This window comes from Limulus polyphemus, unplaced genomic scaffold (assembly GCF_000517525.1).
Source record: "Limulus polyphemus unplaced genomic scaffold, Limulus_polyphemus-2.1.2 Scaffold3441, whole genome shotgun sequence".
Taxonomy (NCBI): Eukaryota; Metazoa; Arthropoda; class Merostomata; order Xiphosura; family Limulidae; genus Limulus; species Limulus polyphemus.
The window spans coordinates 48,374-67,244 of NW_013669051.1; the positions used below are offsets into that span (position 1 = coordinate 48,374).

At 32.8% G+C, this 18,871-nt stretch overlaps 1 protein-coding gene across 1 annotated transcript in view; it reads right to left on the bottom strand.

Moving 5' to 3' along the window:
* The window catches only part of LOC106469348 (mitochondrial 10-formyltetrahydrofolate dehydrogenase-like), a 66,419-nt gene that overhangs the window by 38,687 nt on the left and 8,861 nt on the right, over nt 1–18,871 (bottom strand). The window contains exons 2-6 of the mRNA XM_013929836.2: nt 11,804–11,945; nt 11,300–11,534; nt 10,430–10,595; nt 9,122–9,226; nt 8,460–8,552 (exon numbers count right to left, since the gene is read on the bottom strand). Of these exons, the coding sequence (XP_013785290.2) occupies nt 8,460–8,552; nt 9,122–9,226; nt 10,430–10,595; nt 11,300–11,534; nt 11,804–11,945 (741 nt within the window). The remainder of the gene's footprint in view (nt 1–8,459; nt 8,553–9,121; nt 9,227–10,429; nt 10,596–11,299; nt 11,535–11,803; nt 11,946–18,871) is intronic.

The window sequence follows — 18,871 nt, forward strand, 5'->3', positions numbered from 1 at the left end:
AACATGTAGACTCTGCTTTATGAATAAACAAACATATAAACTTTGTTAACATGTAGACTCTGCTTTATGAATAAACAAACATATAAACTTTGTTAACATGTAGACTCTGCTTTATGAATAAACAAACATATAAACTTTGTTAATATATAGACTCTGATTTATGAATAAACAAGCATATAAACTTTGTTAATATATAGACTCTGCTTTATGAATAAACAAGCATATAAACTTTGTTAATATATAGACTCTGCTTTATGAATAAACAAGCTCTCTTCCATATAAACTTTGTTAATATGTAGACTCTGCTTTATGAATAAACAAGCTCTCTTCCATGTAAACTTTGTTAACATGTAGACTCTGCTTTATGAATAAACAAGCATATAAACTTTGTTAATATATAGACTCTGCTTTATGAATAAACAAGCTCTCTTCCATATAAACTTTGTTAACATGTAGACTCTGCTTTATGAATAAACAAGCTCTCTTCCATGTACACTTTGTTCATCATTGGATGGATGGGCTATGATATGCTAGAACAGGGATTTCTTGTCATTTTTGAAGTTTATTTGGAAGAATTTGTAGATCTTTTTGTTATTTCTTGGTTTGTAAAATCATTAGATATGTTAATAGAAGATTTTGTAAAATTTTACACAAAAACAGTTTTTAACTATTTTTTCACAAAAAAAGGAAAACATTACAAATAAAAGTAATACAACTAAAAATAATGGTTAACTTCAGAGGACTGACTCTTGATGTAATGAATTTGTGTTTGAATATTCTGTGTGTGTATTTTCTTAAGTTTTTCTAAATCTCAATTTGAGTTATTGACATCGATAAAAAAAATAGGTAAGTTCCAAATAAAATTTTATGTTTAAATAAATAATTTTGAAATATTTAAAAATAGAAACATACTTCCCAATATCCACTTACTATTATAGCTGAAATTAAACAAAATACCATCTTCAATGAACAAAATGACATAAAAACAACTATTTTGCTTGTACATTTAATTCAAGCAGTCATTAACAAATGGTAATTGATTCACAATATGTACGTTTTTGTTTCTTTTTATTTCAATTGTGAATTGTCATCACAGGAAATAGTAAAAACATTACCATAGACATTAAGACAGTCTTCTGGTAAAAAACATTATTGGTTGATTCATTATTTAATTTCTGTAGTGCATATTGGTGTATAAAACATTTTAGTTCCAGTATGAAATGACCTTATAACACTAAGTTTGGCTTTACAACTTCTTTAGGAGAGTTTCACTTAAACACAAACTGTAACTAACAATTATTGACTGTAATAAAATCTAATAGACTGAATATGGTCTCTTCAATATCATGGTTCATACACTTTCGGCAATTCAAATTTCCACGACTTTCCCAAAACTTTCTATAGCCCTCAAAACTGATTTTTCCAGATCAAATATAACATGAAATAAATCATATAACTATATACATTATGTGAAAGTATATACATGTATGACTGATAGGACATAGATTAACAATTCTTTGACTTTACCACCATCTTTGTCATTTTTTCATGCAAAATATTTAATTCTAAAGACTTTTCTTTCACCATTTTTCTGGCTTTGTCAGTAGCCTCTATTAAGGATGATACATCTTTTTCAAATATTTGGTGTTTAGCCTTAAGTTTTGCAATATCTTCAAGGATAAGTTTCCTTTTCCACATCTTTTCATTCAGTTCAGCCATCTCCCTCTGTTGATCAAGGTATTGGTTTTGAGTAACAGTAAGCAGTTTGTTCGAAAAAGGAACTTCCAGAATATCTCCAACTGACTGCACCCAGTCACAGATTAACTGCTGACCATCAAGGAAGAAATCCTTCATGTTTTGAAGCATTAACCCTTCATTCACAAAAATGCCCCTTTCAACAGTTGCTTGGCCATGAGAAAGTATCAAGACGAGCTTGAAATGGCATATGGACTTGTAATCTGTAGCTTGATCCATGTGTTTGATCAAAAAGCAGCCAAGCCTATCGGTTTTGAAGATGTAGGAATTTGGCTTCACAACTCGAGATAAAAACAAGACATACTGTCTGATTAAGCAATCACATTCTTCTGCTTTGAGATGTTTCAAACAGACAAGAGTGGACAGTACATGCTGAAAACAAGCCTTCTTACGATTCCTCACATCTGAGACTATTTTTAGAGGAAAAAAAACAGATGACATTACAAGTAAACTAGTTTTTCAATAGACACTTTACAAACAATTTCTCAATGAAACAGATCAAAACTAATACTCATTGTAAAATGTAAGCTGGTCTCTTGGAGTTGCTTTCTCTGTAATAATCAATGCTTTCATATTTTCTGTTGCACAAAAACTGATATCGACATGTTTAACCGATTTGATATTTCCTGTATTACTTAAATGAAATTTTGACAATTTAAGTGCATTGTCTGCTTTGGATAGCACATAGTGTTTTACAACCCTTCTCAGAAGGTTTCTAATCACAGACTCAAGATCACAGCTGACAAAAGGCTGTACAAGGTGGTCAGTTTGATATTTCATAAGAAATAGAGAATTCTTCAGATATCGAAACATAAAATAATAACTTTGCTATGAAAAGGATATCATTTGTTGCAGATTTCAGAAAATTTAATGCTTGAATTTTTGGTACTGTGCAAGAGTATAATTTGGCTTCAACTGTTTTGATGTATGTTTGGAAATTCAGAATAATTTTAATTGCCCCTTTGTGGAACAGATGCATTTTCTACCCATCGGGTGGAACAAAATTTCAATGCATACATACAAGACCCATAATTTTCTCAAAGTATTCACATTTGGCTGGAGAATCTTTGAAAAGGTGGTACGTTGATTTAAGTATTGCTTCTACATCACAATCAGAGGCATTGAGAGCAGTACGAAGAGCCCCATGGACCATGTGGAGGCCACTTGACCTAATGTTGATTAAAGATGGGTCAGAATTTCTAATTTCTTATGGAATGACCAGTTAACGTTGGACCATCCATCCCTACTTGCAAAAGATTAAGCTCTTTTTGTCAGATGTAAGAAATGGCTTAAGAAATCATTAGCCCGTGTGTAGCCAAGAAATGCAGAATCAATAGACCTAATCCTTAACAAAAAAATTTTCCAAGTCAAAGTACCTGAAGGTACACATCAAGTTTTTTACCATTTAAGGATTCATCGTACAAGAGCACAAAGTGTGTGTATTTTCCAAGCTTTTGATACATATTTGACTTGATTTATGAAGCCAATCCAAAAACAAGACACATATGCAAATTTTTTCTATCCATAAGAGAACTTGGATGTGATTTTACAATCTGGGAAAACCTTTTTTAAACAGTTAATTTATGTCTTCACAGCTTCTGTAACTTTGCCAGCTAATGGTGGTCTTCCTGGTCTACAAAACCTCAATGATGGTCTTCTGGGTCCACAAAACCTCAGCTTTCCATTCATCTTCTTTTGAAACATGTGAATCCAGTCTGCCCCTTAATGAATAAATTGCATAATGAGGTGCTGACCTAAATGAAAAGAACTGAATCATCCAAAGGCTAATTGCAAAATAATGCAACTTTATTAAATTGTATTGTGCATTTAAATCAATGAAATTCAGCTCATTCTCTTTCATATTAAATTTAACTTATGAATATTATTCACTTACTTGTTGGACTATGGCATTGCATTCATTTGTCACAACAGTAAGCCTGTCGATGTTCTATCTAGTATTGCCCTAGATTCAGATGATATCGAACTGTGTATGGTCGGTATGGCTGCTGTTGACAAGTGTAATTTATGCACATTAGCCTCCTGGTCTTTCCTCTTCATATGGCTTATCACTGCAAACTTGCCCATATTGCCAACTTTGAACATTTTATGGCACACATTGCAATAAGCTACTTGCCGAAATACACCCATAACAAACCATTCCCTGTACTCATCCTTCAGAAGCCATGCATTGTTAAATGTACTTTTGCCCGGCATGTTTTACACAAATACACATTCAAGTCAATACCACAGAACATAAAAATAATGGCAAAAAATGGATGAACCACAATTACATAATTGCTTGAATGGCGACACTCAGACATCGATGGCCTCATTCAACCTTGTACAGCCAAAGTAATTCAAGTTGCTATTCACAAATGCAAATGTGCTGCACCTACTCATCACGAAGGGAAAACACAAAGGGCTTGCTCAGGAAATCATCACCATTGGATATTATATGATGTAATCATCAAATAAACAAATCACAGAAAACAGTGGTTTATAATACTGTCAGGAGAAAATTTTCATTTTTCCCAAACTTACCAGACCCTGGAAATTACTTCCACAATATTCCAAGACTTTCCAAAACCTGTATGAACCATGAAAGTCAGACAAATTGCTAATTCAGGATGTGGCACAATTGTAGGCCAACAAAATCCCTGCTTTAGGTGTTAGAAATAAGTTTTGTACTGGCTGTGTATGTAATACACAAGTAAAGAATAGTAATACCCAGAAATGTTGAAAAAACTAGTTAGGCCCATCTACACAAATAGAATCAGTCATTATCATTGATAGTTTTCAACAAAGTGAGAAAATACATGGTGTACATTGCAGGAAAATTATTGCACATGGTGATTCTAGTGCATTAAAAACCATACTAGAGAGATGTTCCTATGGGTGATAAGTTAAAATAAATAGTGTGTGTGCTAACCATGCTATAAAATGTTTTACAGCTCTTTCAAATTTTTAATAAAATACATTTGATATGGATGTCTTCCCATTTTTTCTTTCAATCTCTTATTATCATTAACAAATATTTTTACTGAAGATTTGGCGGTGAATATATCAAGCCTTTTTTTTTTTACAAGTCCGAGTGCAAAATGATTTTCATGTTAAGAATAAAAATACTTTCTTTGATCATTTACACAATCTATAAACCTCCTAAAAACACTTCATACTTTTTCAGTAAAACTTTATATTTATCTGTTATTTTCTCCACCTAATTCTATACATGGTTGGTCAATTTGACCAACTTGATAACCACCAAAAAAAAAAATCAAAATAAATCTAAATTACCCTTTTTTCTTTCTATAATGACTTCAAATTGTAACATGACACTACATTTGTTTATTTTAAGTAGCTTTAAACTGTCAACAGTACACATCTATTTATACTTACATTTTATTGTTTTATTGCCCCTGGAATTGTGTCTATTATTTTATATAAGTTGTACATCACTTGGGGAATGTGCAGTTCACATTACACTGATGAATTACAATACTCAATAGCTACTCCAAGCCCCATTATTTATTTATTTTACATAATCTCATCTTAAATAACCTAAAGAGTTTTCTATATTTACATTTTAGTTCTGTAGTGACCATGTCTAAATAATATTTTTCCTGGTAATGCTTAGTATCTAGTACAATCTTGGTGCCCATCTTGTGTTGCAACTGGCACAGTAGCTCTTGTAGCTCCTTCTACTTGCTAGTCAGTTCTTCACTAATTTTGACATCTTTGTATGTCTCATCTCCACCCAGTGGTCTTAGGTCTAGTAGGTATTCATCTTCTATGACAAAGTCACTGTCTTCTGGTTCTGCATTTATGACAGCTGTACCTGACATGTCCATCTGTGCCTCATTAAATCTTCTTCCCTCTCAAAGTACCTCTTCAACAGATTGGCATGGTAGACTTTGGTTATCCCATCTACTTTCACATTCTGTTGAGAACTTCCTGTACTTCAAAAGGTCCTTTCCAGTGCAGGGAGAGTTTGTTGATGTCTGTGTATAGTGGAACTAAAACCTTCTGTCCGACCCTGAAACTTGATCCTTGGCCTTCTTATCATAGAAGTGCTTCTGACTGCATTTGATATGTTTAGTTTCCTCAGTAGAACTGCTTTGATATATCCAGTACAGTACTCCTTTCCAGTCCTCTACTTTGTAAGTCTCTTTCCCCATTGTCTTGTGCTTGACTTTCTCCTGGACACTGTCCCAAAGTTTTCACAGTGAAGGGTCTTTCTTCTGTGCTTCCTTCAGTTCCTGTAGACCTACATTCAAGATGTCACCTTTCAAGACTTTCAGTGGCTTGATTCCTGGCTTGCTTTTCTTTTCTTGAGCTCTAGTGGTAACTGCAGATGTTTCATCAGTCTTCTTTCTGCTGGTTCCTGCAAACTTCTACTGCCTGGTATATTTCCAATCACCAAGTCATAGATGGGTGCCTTCATACACGTGGCCTCAAGGTCTCCTAGGGGAAACTTTCTTACTGTTCCACCAATTAGTTGGCAATATTACACCTCTATTCAACTAACTTTTGATGCCTTATTTCCTGGGAAGTTTCATTACATTGGAAAAAATAAGCCCAAGTCATGCTAATGTTACATAGTATCTTAAAGAAACAAACAGTCAATGACCTGTAAAATTTTTAAATAGAACAGTGATCTTGGCCAATTGCATTAATGTTTTCATTCTAACCAGCTTGGCCTGCCCACCAATTAGAGTAAAGTACAACCTGTAGTAAGATTAGACTCTCATCAAAACTCTCACACACTACTATACTATAAAGCATACACAATGCCTGAGAGCTGCACAGGTACAAACAAACACACACACTGCCAATATGTATTTTCGTTCATACTCGTAGTTTGTATTGACCTGGAAAGAGGCAAAGCTAGCCTTATTTTATTTATTTGTACTGATCTAAACTTTCTTAAACTTTTGTTTACAGTTATCATTATGTTCTGTTTCATTTTCCCACTTCCATGTTTCCTAGACTCTACTGGTTGTGTCTAACGCTAGCCTTAGGCATTAATGATTTCTTCCCCATCTCTATGTCATCTGCCAACAACAACAATATAAGCTGTGAAACTCACTTTAGAAATTACCCGTTATGGCTAAACTCACACGCAGTCTAACTTTTACCTTTTTTACTCTACTATATATATATATATATATATAGGCGACCAGCATCATACTAATATTTTTTAGGAGTAATTTAAATGAGTTATTTATTTTAATATTTGTTCTTTGAAGGCAGAGTTTCACTAAAGAATATAATTTTGATTAATGGTGGCCTTTATAATTAGATTGATGGTGTTACTATGGGTTCTAAACTGACTTCTGTGACTAATATCTTGCTCTGTTTTTATGAAAAACAATGAATGGAGGAAACATCCACAGGCTCTTAAACCATTAGATTATGGAAGATATCTTGATGGAACTTTTATTATCTAAGGATCCTAATCATGTTCACCAGTTCTTGTAGTATCTAAAGAGTAAATATCACAGATCACATGCTTTCTTAGCTACATTAGTTCATAATTGTAATAGTGGTTTTGAGTGAAGTGTCCCATAAAGAAAAAGTTGTTTTTTTTTGTTTTTGTTTTTTTATAGAGATTCTTCTACAAAAAAGTTTGTTTTTTTATTTTTTTTTAGATTGAATACTTTGTTGCTATTTGAATAAATAAAGCTTCATAAATCTACCAAAATGTGAAGTTCCTAAGTGTTTAACACAAAAAACAAAATTCTATAACCTTTGCGTATATTGAACGGTAGACCTTTTCAGTGCTTAATTTTATAACTTTACAGTATACTGGTAAGCATGCATGGTATGTACAAGAAAAAAAACAGTTGTGTACCCTCTATCAAAAAGTGTACCTGAATACACAATTAACTTCTTAAACCTGAGCAGATGCTCCCAATGTCCAGCCAAAATCCTGATTTACCCAATACATGGTAACAACGTCTGATAACATTTACATCTCTTTGTCTGAAAACTAATCCAAACCATGTTATTACCCCAAAGTAAAATAAAAAATTAAGTTTCATAAGATATGGTTATAATTGTTAGGAAATCATAAAAATAATTCTAGGAGAATGCACAAAAAAAATTATGGGTTTAAAGAGTTAAGGTGCATTTTAAACCAGGATGTTATTAACAGTATTTTTTAAGATATATATACCCAGAATATTTTCCAGTGAAACCATCAAATGTTGTTTACCAATTTACTTGTTTTTGTTGCAAACAAAGTTATATGGGATCTATCATGATATAGTTGGACATACAAGTTGAAGTATAAGCAAATATAAGGACACCAAATAAATCAAATGAACCCGTCTCATGTGAGTGTGATGAAGTCATCCATTTAAAGTCTTAACTACAGCCAATAATGAATAAGTAAAAGAGCTTACTAACTGATACAGAGCCCGCAACTTAATCAGGTCAGTTCAGCATATAACTTGATGCTTACGTTATAAAAACATTTAAGTATGTTCTTTATCATTACTGTCAAAATACAGAAATTCCTAAAACTTAATAACACACTAAATAAAACAGTAATTGCTGGTTTATTAAGAAACCATTAACTATTAATATTATTCTAATATCACATTCAATTAGTTATTTTAACAATGTTTTACCACTTAAAATCAACATTATGATCTATAAGAATCATGTATATAATCCAAGAACATATACAATCTTTGCCTCACCTGCCCATTCAAATGTGTCCAGGCTCCAGGAACTTTATCCATACCTCTGATAAAATTGTGCAGCTGTTCAGCATTTAGTTGGTCAAACTTGATCTTAAACAAACAAACAATAATAATAATAATTTGTGTTTTTTACAAACATTCATAAATTTGGTTGTATTTCACAACCAATAATTGTACATTCACTAAAACAGCAAGTTCCAATTTTCAGTACTATACAGTTGGTTGGTTGGGGCTTACAAGGCTATCTGCACTGTCCCATTCAGTGAATATCTACAGATTCCAATTAGTTTGAAAAGTGTGATCATATTATGGTCAGCATAATAGGCTTTACATATATCATTAACAACTTAAATTATCATTTGAAAAATAGGACAGCTGTTTTCCCTAAAAGGTTGAGTTTGAGATAAAAACCTTAATTTTTGTAATGAAACTGTTACCACATCCAGTTTAATAATACTATGTAACCCTGTCATTTGGGAAATAAATCATATTTTGTCACATAATGTGATCATGATTCAATGAAGTCCAACTTACTTATAAAGAAAATTGCATTTTTTACAAATGACAATAATTACATAATGATTAAATAATACACATAATGTGTGTATATTTTTTGTTATTCTATATTTAACATCAACCAGTACAAGTATCAAACAAACCTCAGATAATTCTTTCTTAGTCAAAGCTGATTCATATGTAGCTCCTTCTTCTGACTGAGGAATTCTGTGGGCAGTACCATTAGCAACCATATTGACAGCTTCTGCCTATATATTGCAAAAAAACAAAGCTCAACAGCTATGGAATTCTAGGATGTTCATTCAGATTTGTTTGTTTTTTTGTTCATTTTTAGGAAAATTTAGATTATTGTAATCAACTAAATATATAGACCTTGCCAAAACACAATTAGTGCCTAACCTTCCACTAACTCTGCTAATTCTCCAACTGTCAAGCCCATGATCCACAAATACAGTTCATGCAACTTCATAAACTTTGTGAACTCTTCTGTGTTATTTTCATACCAAACTTCAAATCCAAAGAATCCAAGCCTGGAATAAGAGAAGCTGCTAAAATGTAACCTGCACGTAATTATTCCACCCCAAAATGTCACAAAAGTACGAACACAATTAGTAAGAAGACAGGATGTTGAACACAGAGTTCTACTAAAGCTGGAATGGAATTATATTGAGAAAGGTTAATCAACAAGCAAAAAAAAAACAATTTTAAAGACAAAACCAGAGTTAAAGGGAAATAAGACAGTGCTAGTACAGGTATTCTACCTTTTTCTAACTAATATTTTAAACAAGCTCTTTGAACACATTTGTTTGAGTAGGGAACACTTTAAATATATGTAGAACAATGTCTCTGCAATACAATCTCAACAAGGAAGTTTGTCTTCAAACATTTCTGTAATCTCATCAAGTAATGACAAAGACATTTGTCTTTGGGAACGTTTTTAATCATACATCTGTCTTTGAGTGTGTGTTTTTAATGACAAGTCTGTTATTAAGCATTTTTGTAGTCTCAACAAAGATATTTGTTTTCTGCATGTTTCTAACTTCATCATGGTTGGTTACAAGCATGTTTGCAGTCTCAATAAGGATATCTGTTTTGGGGGATGTCTGTATTCTTAACAAGCAAGTCTATTTTAAACATGTTTGTAGTTTTAGTAAGGAAGCCTCCAGCTGAGATTATTTATAGTTTCAATAATAGAGTCTTTCTTTAAAAAGGTCTGTACTTCAAGTAATGTCAATATCAAAACAAGCAACTCAAGTGATATGCTAAGTTTATTGAAATTCACTGATTCTTGTTTTATTAAAATGATAGTTAAAACAAACTTGAGCTAAATTATTATGAAAAAAACATACGAGTATTGAAAATGTTGAGGTTTTCCCATAGTTTCTTTCATGCAATGACTTTTCAGACAATATGAGCTTATGAAAATAATCAACAAAATATGAGTGATATACCATAGCCTTCATGCCCTCAGGGTAGAGGAACCTGTTGTACAAAGAGTCCACTGTATCATCAGGGTAAACTTCACACTCTTTTTGAAGTAGAATTGGTCCTGTATCTAATCCATCATCTGCCCAAAATATTGTGAATCCTGCTTTTTTATCTCCATGTATGAGGGTCCTGCAAAAACATACACAGTAATATACCATACATTTGGAAAGACTGACCTAAATTGATAATGTAAAAGTAATGTTAACTTTATTAGTTAATAAATACTTAACAAACAAGACAGTACACTCACTAAATGTGGCGAATGACATTCTATCATATTGTTACGTCTCTGTTCGTTCGTTAATTAATTTTTCCGTAAATTCGTTCCAACGAAACTTTAGCGACACAAGTCCTTTCTTAAATAAAACCGATTTATTCTTTCCGAATACAACTTTACCGATACACTTAATTTCAACAGTCGCTCTATAACAAATGCTATAATGCTCGAAGAACATCTCACGTGCTCGTTCTCGACAATACTCAGTTCATTTACACACTCTCTGACTGCAGTTCAATCACTCATTACCTTTTGTGTTCGTAACGTTGTGACCGTCTTATATATATACATATACCAGAATACCCCAATCTAGTAGTCTCCCGATAATTCATGAAGGTTCGAGAAAGACGTGGCGTGATACTAGTCACGTAACCTCGCTGACGCAACAATATGGTATTTTGAAAACAAATTATGAATTACCCTGGCCTTATTAAGCTGTGTTTAAAAAAGGTATTAAAGTTGGATGTTCAGATGGTAAATAGTAATAATAAGGAAAAATTAGGTCACATGCTATAGTGTGTTATAAAACTTTCTGAAAAACAAAGTATATTTTTACCAGTTTATGGAAGACATTCCTCGATGGCAGGGTAACAGAGAGGGGTGATAACAAATGGACTGGTTTTCAGGGTAGTTGATCACATCCATTGGAATAAATTGAGTACAAAAGGGTAAAACATTTAGATTAGCATCTACAGATTTATACTGGTCTAGTACATCTGGTAACACTTTTCCTTTCTGCCGCCACCTTGGGAACTTGAAGACTTTGATACTATCCTCCTTTGCAACAGAAGCTGAAACAAATAACCTAATTTTAATAAGAAAGATACTGTATTATAATCAACTCATTTAATATTATATTTTCATTTTCAATGTTTTCACTAAGTAAATCCATGTTTGAATAATGTATGGAACATTAACTTAGTTATAAAACAAATTCTCATGATTCAAATTTAGAAATATTACAATAAACGAATATTACAGTTCAAAACACAATATCAACTTTAAAAATGTTTGTTAACATCACAGTACAAAAGACAGATTTTTAATGAAAAAACCTTACCCAGAGGATCTTCTCTATTGCCCTGGTCAGGCACAGTGAAAACTCCAACAACTTTATGACCATCTTGTCGTAACAATTTATATACACCACTAGCAAATGTGCTTTGTCCAATTATGGCGATTCGTAGCTTGGAGAGCATAGACTGTAAAGAAATAAGATTCTTGATTAAATCAACCAAAATGACAAAAACATAAGGATACAGCTAGCCAAGTGCAGCAGTATGCTTGCATCCAAAATTATTGTTGCCAGCACTGTTCCTCTTGAATTGGGCATGCCTTGGTCTGTGTCTGTAAAGATACTAGATGTAAGGTTGAGTTTTTGGTAGACTGATTCTGCCAGAACTTTGTTGGATCTTATTATATACCAAGTACCCTGATTGAACCAACACAACTTTGCCAGTCAGTACCAAGATTCTGTGTTGACTTTAAGAAGGTTAGTGTATTCACATGCACAGAAATGTTTCTCTCTGTACCATGCGTAGATGAATGTCTGGAAGCACTGGACAGCAGTCATTGGTTCAACATGCTACACTTGGTATCTAGCTACTTGTAAGCCAAACTAGTTAAGAAAAGCTTACTTATGTGCTGGACAGCAGTCATTGGTTCAACATGCTACACTTGGTATCTAGCTACTTGTAAGCCAAACTAGTTAAGAAAAGCTTACTTATGTTCGATTTAAAATTTTCATATTGCTTTTGTGTCTTTTTAACATGCAATTCAGCCTGTGTAATACACCTTACACTTTTCAAAGACAGATGGAATTACACTGAGGTGGTTACACTGGAAGAAATGCTTCATTTGTGTTTTATTCCATAGTCACATTGTTGGCAGGGGCAGGATGTTCACCCCTCCTACAAAAACACAGTGACTAAGGACTGACATCACATTGTGATGAAATAAAGAAGTTTGCAGGTTCCTAGATTTTGTCAACATTTTTTGCCAATATCTATATTGTATGAGCATGCTCAAGTAGTTCTGTTATTATAGTATGCTTTAGTTGACACTCTTATGTTAGCTTATCCTGAGTAAGATTTTCCATTCATCCTTGATACCAATACTTGTGATAATAAAACCAAATCAGTGGTGTAACAGGTACAAGATAGTTTCTAAATGCTGATACTGTACAACAAATTGCTTGAAGCTGTAATATTTATTAAATGCTACACAACTATTTGTATATACCTTCCAACTTGAAATTTAAGCAATTTCATTGATGCATCATCCACTTGGATCCACTTGCATCATCCACAAGTCTGTTTGTTGAATGTTAAAATCCTGGACAGAGATGCACATCACTATAACAGTGCTGACAAGTCATGCAGGCAGAGTTGGTTTTATTAGTGAATAAAAATTCATGTGTGGCAAACTAAAAGCTTCAAGAAGAATTCTGAATCCAAATCTAGCTTGGGCACTACTTGGAACAAAACTGAAGCACAGGCTTTGCAGGTCAGTAAACTAAACATGGACTCGTGAAACGTGCAATACTTACAAATACAGGATGCTGAGCTGTATTGCTGTAACTAATTAATCGAAACATGATGCCCAGTCTGTGATGCAGCTGGTAGTACCAGGATCTCTAAGACAGGAAATAATTTTGCATTTACATTATGTAAGAATTGAAGTTCATGCATTCATGTCAAAATGTTAAGAGGGGTGTGTGTGTGTGTGTGTGTGTGTGTGTGTGTGTGTGTGTGTGTGTGTGTGTGTGTAGTCCTTAGAAAATGGTCACTTTATATTTGCTGTTCAATAATAATTACTTCACAAAGTGAAAATGTGCTTAACAACTGGTCAACACTTAGAAACATTCCATCACTGATAAGTTAAATAGACAACACAATTTGAAGTACCCAAAAAGGAGCAAACTTCAATAACCAGCTGTTCATAGTGTTGGGCACATTTCACCATATCCTCAATCGTAGTTTGGTTGAATGAATTATATATACTGTTAAGCATATGTTTGCAGGAGTTCGAAATTATGGACGAACTGACAGGGACTTGCTATACATCATAGCATATTAGGTAAAATAGCAACAACTGACTTACAAAAACAGATGAGTACAGTAACTGTACATCAAGAGCTATGATGAGGTGCAGCATTCACAAGATGTATGAAATCACACTGACAAATTAATGCTACTAAAAGGTCTCTCGTGAACTGAATGAAATAAGAGTCGTATATTAAAGAGATTAACAATATTTGAGGATGGTAGAGTCAATGTGTTATAGTCTCAGCACAGCTGATGAAAATAATGCTATAAGTGACTCAAAGCCAATAATAAAACAGTTTAGCTGTTTCAGAGATCACCTAAAGTGCTGACATTAACCTTCAAAATCAATATGATTGACTGAAACAAATCACCTTTTAGACCGATTTTCAAAATATGGTTTGGTGAAAGAGCTGATTAGGTATTAATCACCTTATGGAGCAACAATATTATGCATAAAGCTGATGGAGCATTCAAGCTTCTTACAAACACCAAAAGGATGGAGATGAATGTCATAAAGCAAGCTTCCCTCTGCATTAACAGTGCCACCAACATAGTATTTGCAACTGACTCACAGACTAAACTGTGAATCTGAGGAGCAATAACTGTAAGTTATCAGTTATTCTGGATTGCCAATTGTCCTCTATTTAAGATATATATTTATCTATTCAAATGTAACTTGATAATAATGTAAAATTTAAGAAATTTTAATCGGTTAACACTTAATTACAGTTTAACAGAGAAACAAAAAGTGCTTTGTGTTGCACAGTCAAAACCACTGCTATAATCCTGATGAATTAATGTAGTTAATTTTAAGTGACATTAACAAACAGTGGTATGATTATCATGTGTATAATGGAGAAATGTAAAGTCTTTTATGAGTGCACTTATTTTTCCTAATGTCTGTGGAACAACATTAGCAATATATAAAATATTTGGATTGGTTAGTACTTTGAGTTAAAAAAATCCAGGTCCATACATTGGTTATAGAACTAGACATATTTCCAACAGTCTTAACTCTTTATGTGAATGTGTACCTGCAACATTCTTAAAATATCTAATTTTGCAATGGAAGTTGAATCGTATGAAATTTTATTTTTGCAATCTTTGCTGCAATTTTGTAATATGTTTATTAATGTTTTACTACTGTTAACCTCTTTAAGGAGATTGAGGATATAGTGAATGCCAGAGAAAAAATAAGAAAAGATAAACCCTATAACCTGAGCATTTTGAAACCTAGAACTTCAACAGGGGCTTGAATTACAGGATTTTTATTGAATGGTTTAAGATTGTGTTCACTCGAAAACTGACAGTTTTTCATTTTCTCTTGAAAGTTGAAACCAAGTCATGAAAAAAGTATAGTAAAATAGATACACTGCATTACAGTTATAGGCAAAAGTAAAAGATGTGTTACTTTATAAACTAACTTTGTTTGATAATAATATGCCTGGAAACATGTATGTTGTGGGTGAATAAAAACATATAAAAACACATAAGCATAAGTAGTCATGAAAGTGAATGATGCTTAATTCTCGAAATGTTATTATTTCAAACTATATTTATATATTTTTGGATTTCATTATGTATTACTGTTCATCACTGTTACAGAGTATTTTGCTGCAATAATACAAGTAAATCACAAGCATGCTTTATATATGTATAATTATTATGAAGGGTTTCCCTAAAACACATAATACAGCCTTCATGATTAGCCACGGTACCTCAACATACAGTTACTCATTCAATAATTTTGTTGAAAGACATTTCATGTACTTATGATCAATTTAACTGCGTTAATGTGTGTTACACATTATCCCATGTAAATCTCAGAAGTCTAGTATTGTCTAGATTTAAGAGCATGATTCATATTGGTGTATCATGTTGAGTTGTGGCTAAAATTTCAATTCGTTTAATTTTAGAAAATGCCTAAAATATGAGTTTTGAATGTCCGTTAGCTTACAAAAATTAAAGCTCAGCTTTATTAACTCTATAAATAGCGAATAAATTTGGTTTTATGCTTTTGTTGTAATAAACAAATTCTATAGTGCTACTTAAGTTTCACTATTAGTATTACTTAAACTCCTAGAAAGTTCGACAAACTTACAGTCAAAAAGCACTGACACTGTATTACGTAAACATGTCATTTTCGGCTGATTTGCAATACTTGTGAATGTGCAAACATTTTCTGTATTTCATTATTTCAGTAAAACCGTACGAATAAATTTGTTAAGACAGAAATTACTAAGTCATTAGAATCATTTTAGTTAAAATTTAATTCATTCATTTCGTTTACTAACTTCAATATGCACATTTTAACTAGAGATTGATAACTAAAGAGTTACCCTTTTTTAAAAACGGGGTTAATTTCACGTGCTTTTATTTATTTTACTTATAAAATGTGTTTATTTAAATATATATGTGAAAATTTTGGAACAGAACACCTCACTACTTCTACAACTACACCTTAAGGTTTGTCTTCTACTAACTTACAACCAAAACGTCGTAAACTATTTATGGTTATAGAAAGCATTTAATTCAGAAGAATTAGTTAATTAACGAAAGAGTTTGGTTTATTATGAATTTCGCGCAAAGTTACACGAGAGCTACCTGAGCTAGCCGTCCTTAATTTAGCAGTGTAAGACTAGAGGGAAGGCAGCTATTCATCACCACCCACCGCCAACTCTTGAGCTACCCTTTTACCAGCGAATAGTGGGATTGACCGTCACATTATAACGTACCCACGGCTGAAAGGGGGAGCATGTTTGATGTGACGGAGATTCGAACCCGCGATCCGCAGATTGCGAGTCGAGCGCCCTAACGAAAGATAATTAGATATTTAATTCTACATAGAAAACGATTCACTTTCATCTACTAGTACAAAGTTTTTACGTTGGTGAATTTTTTTTCATTATTTTTCATTTGTAGCAACGGATGTAAACTGTTAAAACCTATGTTAAACTAGGAATTGCATAACAGCTATATCAATACATTAAATTTATATAATTCATGATATCACATTAAAAAAACTAAATTCTTCAACATATGGTTAAAACCAGTTTATGCAATTCTCTCAGCCCAAATGCTGGTAGGGGAAGGGCAAGCTCCCAATGAAAATTACAATCAAGTTCAATAGATCAGTAACTCCTTTTCATTATCTTATCAACCCAGGGTAACAAGGTCAGCGCAAGACAGTACTTGGCCTCATTCGTCCACAGTAAGTTTATCTAGTTCATACCGGATCTTCAAAGATATGAACCAGTTTCAGCCGGATCTTGAGAGCATTGCATTCGTCACAATCACCTCACATGATATTTAATCCTTTTGATATAAAAATAAATAGCACAATCAGTGAAAGCTACAAGTACAACTACACGCAAAATAGATACAGCTGAAATATGTGCGATAGATTTCTGCCTTCGTGGGATTAACGTTTTATTCACTTTACAAGGCAATAATAATTTATTTTAGCCCTTATAAAAAATATATAAATGGATAGACAATGTCAACAGCACCTTTAAATTTTGGTTAAAAAACGTAATTTGTAGATATGGTAACATGTATGTTTGCGAGATTTCTCTCTCTCTCTCTCTCTCTCACACACACACACACACACGCACACGCATTCTGTAGTAAAGAGTTTTATCTGAGGAAATAAAAATCCTTGACAAGGCTGATAGTATTTTATGCATTGATTCCAAAGGTGACAACTACTCGGATTGGTTTATAAATTAAAACTAGTTGCTGCACAATAATAGCTAATACAACCTTTGTTTACTTAATTTATCATTAACTTAAAACCTTTTTTTACACGAGTATGTATCTAATGCAACTAATTATGAATAATAATGTTGGATAAGATTTATGAAACTATTTAGAGTATTCATACACGGTTGTAGTCACAATGCCTGCGCAATAAATAAAAATGTAAAATGCTAGTTTTTTTTAGTATTTATAGTGAATATAAAGTAATGACAACAAATATTTTTGTTAAATGGCTAAGCAAAAATATAAAAAAGAACAAGTTGTAAGAACATTTTAATGAAAAATTACACAATAAAACATTTATATGAAACGACTAAAATCGCTATTGTTATAACGACACAGATGCAGATCTGTGCTTCAATGATACATTCAGTTTTAGTCTTTAATTTTTCTTCAAGTCTGGGGGCCCTTTGATCAGTATGTGCCTGTGACATACAATTTTTTTGCGAGTTATTCACAAATATTTTATGAATCTAGTCTTTCACTCATGTGACAAGCTGATTGCCATCGTATAACGGGAAATAATGATTAATTTTTCTGAATAAATGTTTTATGAACATGTTTTCTAAAAATTAATTATATTCTAGTAACAATATATGTATGTAGAATGACTCCTATTTCTATTATTTCACGAAAACAACATTATTTTATGTATATATGGTCATCTTCTTTAAGTATTGTTTAATTAGCATTTTGACTTCTGAATATTTTTAAGTTCTGATCAAATGTTCTCCTTGATAAGTCCTGTTAGATTGAAACATGCGAAAACTGAATCTCAAAGACATTCCTAATTGGTCAACTGTATGACCCTGCAAATTATTAATTGTGATAGTAAAGGCGGTGAAATTTATTATGAATGTACGGGTCTTCTCTTTGGACTGTCTTCCTGATTTTGACTTTGTTAACCTGCTGGGCTGTAGAAGCGCGTTTTAATTTGAGCATTTTCAAAATTTAAATGTTCTGCGGGTAAAACATGCGGGTTATTATAGCATTATAGCCGAGGGTTCCGATTAGACAAAATTTGGTAATGATGCGTCAATGTGTCTCCTTGCCAACGAAGCAAAGTTATGGGGAATTTCAACCAATGATTATGATTTTTGTGCGTCAAGCCTGGGGGTCGCATATACTTGATTTGATTTTATTACTCAACACGATCTCTACAAACCTACCCTCAAATCTAATTATATTCCCGAAGTAGCGTATGGTCCGTTTTATTTATACATACCTACATACATACATATATATTGTTTGTTTGTGAATTTCGCGCAAAGCTACACGAGGGCTATCTGCGCTAGCCGTCCCTAATTTAGCAGTGTAAGACT